The following is a 9,150-nucleotide window of genomic DNA, read 5'->3' as shown; positions in this document are numbered from 1 at the left end:
TACCTATTGTCATTAAATTTGTAGAAAGAGCAAACAGTTCTTTTTTGATTCCCATGGACATTTGCAAAAACATTGATTGGAACAAATATAATTCTATTATTTCAGATGCAGTAGATAATACAGAGGGGCTCCTTGCCTCCAATATTTATGGTTATCTATCAAAGTTGATTTTGGTTGCAGCACATCAAGCTCAAACGAAACCATTCTTTGATAATCAAACTAGACGTAAACCTCCGAATATTTGGTGGGATAGTGATTGCAATAAAATTGTCTCCCAGCGGTCAGAAGCTTTTAAGCTCTTTAGGTCTTCCGGTAGTATAAACGACTATCTGAATTATAAACGATTAGAAGCGATGAGTAGAAGAATCTTTAAAACTAAAAAAAGGGAATATTGGAAAAATTTTGTTGAATCATTGAATAGAGAAACAGCTATGTCAGTTCTATGGAATACAGCCCGTCGTCTTCGAAATTTTGAACCAAGTATAAATAATGAACAACAGTATAATGCAGACTGGTTAGAAGATTTTTCGAACATTATTTGTCCACCTTTTGTACCCCCAAATATACCAACATTTGAACATTCCTCAACAACATTCGAATATCTTGAAAATTATTTCACTTTAAATGAAATGGAAATGGCTTTATCAGATTGCAATAATACAGCTCCAGGAATAGACGGTATTAAATTTTCACTAATCAAAAATCTTCCGACAAACGCTAAGCAACTACTCATTGTTTCTTTAAATTGGATGTTCAAAAATAATTCTATTCCCGATGACTGGCGATTTGTCAAAATAGTACCCATTTTAAAGCCTGGAAAAAATTCATCCAAACCAGACTCTTATAGACCAATTGGTTTATTGCCATGTCTCCGGAAAACCTTTGAAAAAATGATCCATTTTCGTTTAGATTGCTGGGCTGAGAAATATAAAATTCTTTCACCTTCTCAATACGGATTCCGACAGAATCGGAGCACACGAGACTGTCAAGCATTACTTGCTTCTGACATACAAATTGCTTTCACTCGACACGAAGAATTGGTTGCTGTATTTCTCGACGTAAAAGGTGCATATGATACAGTTCGGATTGATATTCTCTGTGAAAAATTATCGTTTCTTGGGGTTCCAAAAACAATGCTAAGTTTTCTCTCAAATTTGTTATCGTTGAAAATTTTACATTTTTCTCAGAATCATGAAGTTAAGATAGTTAGACACAGCATGATCGGTCTCACTCAAGGTTCATCCCTCAGTCCCCTTTTCTATAATTTATATGTATCAAACATAGATTCATGTTTAACAAGCAACTGTTCATTGGTCCAATATGCTGACGATGCATGTATTTGGTCCTCGGGTAAAGTATCGAAAAAAGTCCAATCTGATTTACAACTATCTTTAGATAATCTAGTTTCTTGGGCTACAGAAATTGGTTTAGAACTATCAGTAACTAAAACTGAATTAGTTGTCTTCTCTCGTAAACACAATCCATCTCAAATAAAACTTAATTTATATGGATCTGAAATAATAAAAGCGGATGGTTTCAAATATCTAGGAGTTTTTTATGACCCAAAATGCACTTGGGGATGTCATATTCGATATCTTGTAAGAAAATGTCAAAGAAGAATAAACTTTTTGAGAACAATATCTAGTACTTGGTGGGGAGCGCATCCAACCGATATGATTAAATTATACAAAACAACAATTTTGTCGGTCATGGAGTATGGTTGTTTTTTATTTGAATCAGCAGCAAAATGTCACATTATTAAGTTGCAACGTATTCAATTTCGATGCTTACGCATTTGCTTGGGATTAATGACATCAACTCATACATTAGCAGTTGAAGTTCTTGCTGGAGTTCCTCCACTGCAGCTTCGATTTAATGAATTGAACTGTAGGTTTCTGATAAATGGTCACATAACTAATTCATTATTAATGGATCGCTTAGATACACTATTTGAATGTAATCCGGAATGTAAATTGTTGACCTCCTATAGAGATTGTTTAACAATCAATTCCTCGTATTCAAATCTTTCACATTATTATGAATCAAATACTCTAGTATTGAATTTAAATTCATCAATTGATCTATCCCTCATTCATCAAAACTTGAATCTTCCCACTCCCTCTGATATAATATTTTTACGGAATTTATGCTTGGAAAAAATATCAATATATCCAACACGAAAAGTTTTTTTCACGGATGGCTCAGCCTATCAGGATTGTGTAGGATTTGGGGTTTTTAATGTTGATCATGAAGCTAGTTTTTCTCTCAAATCTCCATGTTCTATTTTTGTTGCGGAACTTATGGCAATATATTACACATGTGTATATATCAGTAGTCTTCCTGTTGACTCTTATCTCATTTGCTCAGATTCGGCTAGTGCTTTAGAAGCATTGAAGAAACTCAAGATTTCTGGTAAAACTGGACAGATGGTTTTGAAAACCAGGGATGTAATTGCTAATTTGAACAATTTAGATTACTCCATTTCGTTCTTATGGGTTCCCTCTCATTACGGAGTTTTTGGTAATGAGATGGCTGACACCCTAGCTAAGAATGGTGCTTTGAATGGTGAGGTTTATCATCGGGAACAAGAAATTCGAGACTTTTATCCTATGTTGAGAAATCGGTTGGTTGATTCATGGCAGTCAATATGGAACAGTAGTAATCTTGGTAGATATTGTTATAGTATCTTGCCTGCTGTCAGTAAAGCTCCTTGGTTCGCCAAATTTAACGTAGAAAACGTAGAACGTAGAAAAATATGTCGCGCATTATATCGAATCATATTACTCAGAATGCACATCTGTTCAGAATCCAACTTATCACTTCTAACCTATGCGAGTGTGGCGAAGATTACGGAGAAATCGATCACCTTATTTGGAATTGCGAACGTTTTAGTACACACCGTCAAGAATTATTAGCAGAACTTGGGAGATTTGGAAAACCGAGTGACGTCCCTCTTCGCGATATCATCGCCAGCCAGGATATTACAACGATGACAGCTATTAACAGATTCATCATTGCAACTAAATTACAGTTGTAGCATCAAACGATTTTCCTGAAACGAGATGATCTGAAACCGAGACGATGGAGGGAAACCCGCCGCTGTTTTATTTATCCTATCAAGTCGGATATACGGATAACTTATTGAAATATTATGAAAAACTCAACATTTTATTCGAATAGCATTTAACCTTTTATATGTAAATAGTAACCCAGACTCCCGGCTTCGTAATGGTTAATACCAATGAGCCTATATATTGTATTTTTAGCTAATAAAGGAAAAAAAAAAAAGAAAAAAAATCATAAGTTATCATGAAAGGAAATACTTTAGGTTAAAACTTCTAGGACTGATGTGGATGTCGATAACATGAAGGTAAAATGATTTGAATAAGAACATTAACAGTACCAATATTTCCAGAAAGCTTCGGTAGTTTTTTGTGAACTTTCAGCACAGAATCTTACGTAAACTTTTTTACCAAAAATAATAGAAATTTAAACTATTCTGAACATCTCAATAGTTATTCTTGTTGAAACAATTTTAAGAACAATCCTTAAATCACAGTTCAAGTTGCCAAGTGTGAACGTATAGAACTGTATACACGAAATACAGATGACGGGAGCCGTTAATAATGTTCATGCTCAAGTAACACTCTCTCTCAATTGCAAAATCTAAAAAAAAATCTCAGTCAAGTAAATTGCCCAATTATTTTTCACTTCAATTTGAAATATTTCTTGACAAACACATAGATCAAAAAGTCTATATAGTAGAAGAAAAGTGTTGACAATTGAAAAAAAAACTGGCACAATTTAAACATTTGGCAAAATTAACAAAAGTGAAGAAACTAACAAAATGGACCAATTTGACAAAAGAGACTATCAAAAATGAAAATGACAAAATACAATTATGATAAAAATGATCAAAAAAAAAAATTAAAAATTTTCAGAAATAAAAAATTCAAAAGTTTTAAATATTAGTAAAATGACAAAACGATCAAAATAACCAAATTTAAAATATAACCAAAAATAAAAAGGCTGAAAAATTTTACAAAACTGTTAAAATTAACATTAGCTTAGCTTGATTAAAACTGTTAAAATTAACATTATTGACAAAATAATAAAATTGACAAATTTGGAGAAAATTAAATAATATGAAAAAACGACAAATTTGACAAAATTTAACAAAATTTAAAATTTCAACTTTTTTAATTTTTTTAATTTTGTCATTTGTGTCAATTTTGTTCACTTAGTCGATTCTGCCAATTAGTCAGTTTTGATAGTTTTGTCAATTTTGTAATTATTTCAAGTTTTGTCATTTTTTATCCTTTTATCAATTTTGTCAATGTTGCTAATTTGTTAATTTAAATGATTGAACTAATTGCAAAAACGACAAAATGCTGCCGATCATAGTTTTAATTCGAAATCTTCTCAGCGGGCCGCACTTATATAAAACCACACTCAATTATTTGCAGAACTCTTTGGATAATGACAAAAAGATTTGCTAGGTAAAAAAAGTTAAATCGAAATAATTACAAATTTTAAGAGATTTTTTTTTAAGATCAATGTTATTTATTCTTGAAAAGAAATTTAACATCGTTTTTACAAATCAGTCGAAAATGATTAGGTATGTCACCAAACCAAAGTCGGGATTTGTTGGAAAACATTCTTGTGCTTCTCGCAAACATCGTTCTTCCAAACCTAGACATCGTTTGTATCATATTTTTTTCCCTAAAAACGGAAATTTTTCAAGATCTTTCTGCGATGCACAAAAACATTTAACTAGTTTCCATACAAAGATATTTTTTATTAAAAAGCGACGGTAGTTATTCATTAATTTCATTCAAAAGTGTTTCGGAGCTATGTATATTACAGCAGCTACTAAATACGAGAAATATATTTTTTGGTTAAAATTTACTGCTCAAAATCGATTTTATTTCCTAAAAAAACGATTTTATAAATTTAATTTTAGTGCTTCTGGAGTAGAATTTCTAACACTAGTTTAAGAAAATATCATAACGATGTTAACATGAATTGTTATTTACCAAATGAAAAGACTGAATTTGTCAACGCTTGGTATAACATCAGAGAGAATTTTCACAGATTTTTTGGACAAATACAACATAACAATATGTATTTTGTCAAGAACATAGTTTTTCCTTCGGTAATTTTATTGCTAAGTTTTAATTCAATTGTCAACTTTCGTTATTGTCCAATTTAATAAAAAAAATTATTTTTAAAAAAATCCTTTGAGTTAATTTGTCATAAAACTTTAACTTTGTCAAAAATTTAAAAAATATCATTATCATGTACTCATCATTATTCTTTCGATTTTATTAATTTGCCTTTGCCGGCTTGCTATTAGTTATTAATTTTAAATTTTAAGACCACCAAAATTAGGAAAATTTTATTTTAATTCAGAGTAAAATTTCAAAATTTCGTTTCTGACAATGTTATTGCACTTTTCCGTTTGAAAAACACATTAAATGTAAAAATTTCTGGATAAAAGTCTGAACGATTGTGGGATAAATCCAAACAAAAGCACGTCAAGTACATATTTGAACTAGTCATCGAATTATCAACTATTTCCGGTTTATTGACTGGTATATATATTTCAAGATAACTAACGATCTCTTGCAAGAAAAGTTCGAGAAAATAATTCAATTCCAAAAGGCTTCGGGGCCGCTCAATAATGGAGCCTCGAAGGTCGCGGGTTGCTGGCCTAGCCTAGAGGATAGTTTTCAAGTCTTTTAAACCAGAGTTAAGTAAATAAGTTCTCTTAAAAAAAATGGATTTTCATTGAAATCTTATAAGTGTGTATTCGTTTTTTATTTTGAATAACGAAAACGACAAAATTTTTATAAATGACAAAATTGACAAAAATGCAAATGTTATAAACATGAAGAAATTCACTTAATTGAAGAAAATTGGTCAAGTTTGCACAATTGACAAAATTGAATGAAATGGCAAAAGTGACGTAAATTGCAAAAATGACAAAAAGAACAAAACTGACAAAATTAACAAAATTGTCAAAATGAACAAAAATGAAAAAAAACTAAAACAAAAGAAAAAAATTCCTAAATTACAAAAATGATAAAAATCACAAAATCTCTAAAATGACAAAATATTAAAAAATGACAAAATGCCGGCTATGACAAAATTGATGAAATTGTCTAAAATAATTCACATGATTTGCAAAAAAGACTGTTGGACAAAATTGACCAAATTCACAAAATTGGACACATTGATTTTATTTATGAAAATCGCAAAATGGGCTATAAATGACAGAGACGACAAAACTGACAAAAATGAAAAAAATTACAAAATTGACAAAAATGATAATAAAAACAAATTGGACGAAATTAACAAACTAATAAAATTTATGAATATGACAAAATTGACAAAACTGACCAATTTGACAAAACTGACCAAATCGACAAAATCGACATACATGACAAAATCGACAAATTGAAAAAAAAAATGACAAAACTATCAAAACTGACATAATTCACAAAATTGGCTGAATTAACCAAGTTGACAAAGTTGATCAAATTGACAAATTAGACGAAAAATGATAAAAATGACATTTTGTTTATTTTCTCAATTTTATCAAATTAAACATTTTTTTCATTTTTTTTAATGTTCCAAATTTTGTCAATATTGTTAATATTACATTTTTTTTGTGCAATCCAGTCAATATAGTCAGTGGTGTCATTTATTCTTATTCTGTAAATTTTTTTCATATTTAAATTTGTCAGTTTTGGCATTTTAGTCATTTTGTCAATGTCGACAAATTTTGTCAATTTCATATTGGTAATTTTTGTGATCTCTGTCGTTTCAAATTTTTTTATTTTTTTCGTCATTTTCGTCACTTTTGTTATTTCGATCATTTAAGTCATTCTTGATTTTATCATTTTTGTCAATTTGCTCATTTTTTCTGCCATTTTTTTTAATCTTGTCATTTAAGTCAATTATGGAAGTTCTGTCCAATGTCAATTGTGTAAATTTTGCCAATTTTGCAGCTACTCTTATAACAGCCCCATAGAGTTTGTGATTCGTATCAACATTGAACTGCTTTGCGAGCATAGGCAACTTGAAATTTTACTTGAGTCGTAGGTATGTTTAAACTTCAGAGATGGCGATTCTGTTGAAATAAAACTATGTATTCGAATAGACACCGTTAATGTTTTTGTAAATTATCCGATTAAGGTTTGGAAAAGTTTATGTTTGTTAGAATAAATCAAAACTTTGATCCGTTGAGTTTTATCTACAGTAGAATGACGATTTTGGATTTTTTTTCATCACTTACGTATGATCTTCCTTAAAAATACGCCTCTGACTGGATGATACGCTGCTATTCTGCCCTTTTCACATCGTGAGGACAGCCTATATAGAGTAAATTCGTTCGAGTTTGTTTGAGTGTTTGCAAGGATTTTCCTACTAATTGAATTAGTCGATTGTAAAGATATCCTCGTTCCGACCTCTTTCGCTTCTGCTGCCGGAACGGAAATTGAGCTAGGTCCGCGCTACGGTTCCGTACTCGGCCTCTTGGGACATCCGGCTGGGTGTCTCTTCGTCGATTCGATTCTCTAGCGTCGTTGCCGGGGACCGACGACCTGCCGGGGACCGCTTTCCGAACCATCATTTCCGACCACCCTTGGTTGATGATCCACCATTCCGGCTGATGCCATTTCCGGCGGACGATCCATCAACACCAGTCCCACCGCGACCGTTTCCGGTATCCTGGAAGTAAACCGTCAGCCGGACGCTTTCTCACCTTTTCGTGCTCTGAACCGAATGGACCGACAGGGACTTGCGGATGCTGTTGTGGTGATTGTGCTGGGAGCGGCGGATTGTCGACACGAAGCTCGTTTCACAGGCGTTTCCCGCCGAGGACATTCCGATCCGTCGCTGAACCGCAGTATGCCGGCAGCATAGGTACCGGTGAAAGTGTTGCCGGAAGACACCGGACACGCAGTACAGGGCCACCGGATTTATGCAAGAGTTGAGGAAGCTGCGGAGGAAAGATAAAAAGGGATTTCATTTGATCAGTTAACTTTTTTTTTTTGTTTCGATTATAGTCGTTTTACCATCTTTATGGCATTCGCGACTTTATCAACGGTGCAGTTGGCGGATCGTTATTGAAAAACTCATCCGGTACAACTGTGTTCGATGTTTGCTCTTGGGCTCGAACTCGCGGACATCGGCTCAGGAGACAACAGACTTGACAACTGAGCTATATCACAAGCCCGTTTGATCAGTTAACATTTTTATTAACTTAATAATCTATCTAACATTTGATAAGGATTTTTTGTGCATTATTAAAAACACATAGCAGATGATAAACAATTTCAGACATTTTCTTTCCGGAGAGTGCAAATGTAATCCAGGGAGGGGGAATTTATTTGTAACTCGATTTAGAGTTTCATACAATAAGTATGTTCTAATTCCACTCTCCCTTTAAGGAATTAATTCAAATAACAAATGTGTCTTTGAAAGACAGCAAATGACCTGTGAAAATATTAAATCATCCATACCAGAAAGAGCTTAGTTAAGTTTCGTAGGATATAAGTGTCAAGAGTAGGTACTATCTTACAATGCGAAAACCGAAAGTCATTTAATTCAAACTTGCTTTAAATGGTTAAACATGATTTCGGTTTCTGATAAGCTTTCATTATGCATGGCTAGGTACAAAAATGTTTCTTCGAATCGACTCTGAGAAATGAAGACTAACTAGTGTATTCTTAGTCCAACATTGTAGGTTTTTTTTAAACCTGAAATTATGCATTTTAACTTATATTCAATGAAGTTAAGCACTGACCATACTGACTGGACACTCGATTTCGTTTGTTGGATAAAGAGGAAAGGGCCTTCAAATTTCGTAGGAATCAAACTCAAAAAACTTCTCCACGCCGAATTTCACGTCGATCGGTTCAGTAGTTTCCACTTCCATTGAACAAGCCTTTTATACATTTACATAGATTTGGATTTTAATGAATGTTCCGGTTAATACCGAGACCAATAAAAAAAGGCTAACTTCTTCAAAAAAAAGTGCATAAAAACTAGTCATCCTCTATAAAGATAAGTCAAAAGTAACGGAAGTATATTCATGTTCGTTTTCTGTCACACGCATTAGAAGAGAATAACAGCTGTCTGTGG

General features: G+C 32.6%; 1 protein-coding gene across 1 annotated transcript in view; it reads right to left on the bottom strand.

Annotated features, from left to right (window-relative positions):
• Window positions 1–6,710: 6,710 nt before the first annotated feature.
• Window positions 6,711–9,150, bottom strand: part of LOC129757632 (neuropeptide CCHamide-2 receptor-like) — a 143,163-nt gene continuing 140,723 nt past the window's right edge. Inside the window, exon 6 of the mRNA XM_055754902.1 lies at window positions 6,711–8,005. Within this exon, the coding sequence (XP_055610877.1) occupies window positions 7,765–8,005 (241 nt within the window). The 3' untranslated portion in view covers window positions 6,711–7,764. The remainder of the gene's footprint in view (window positions 8,006–9,150) is intronic.

The sequence above is a fragment of the Uranotaenia lowii genome, chromosome 3, assembly GCF_029784155.1.
Source record: "Uranotaenia lowii strain MFRU-FL chromosome 3, ASM2978415v1, whole genome shotgun sequence".
In the NCBI taxonomy this organism is placed as follows: Eukaryota; Metazoa; Arthropoda; class Insecta; order Diptera; family Culicidae; genus Uranotaenia; species Uranotaenia lowii.
The sequence above is the reverse complement of the archived record's forward strand: the minus strand, read 5'-3'. Positions and strand labels throughout refer to the sequence as shown.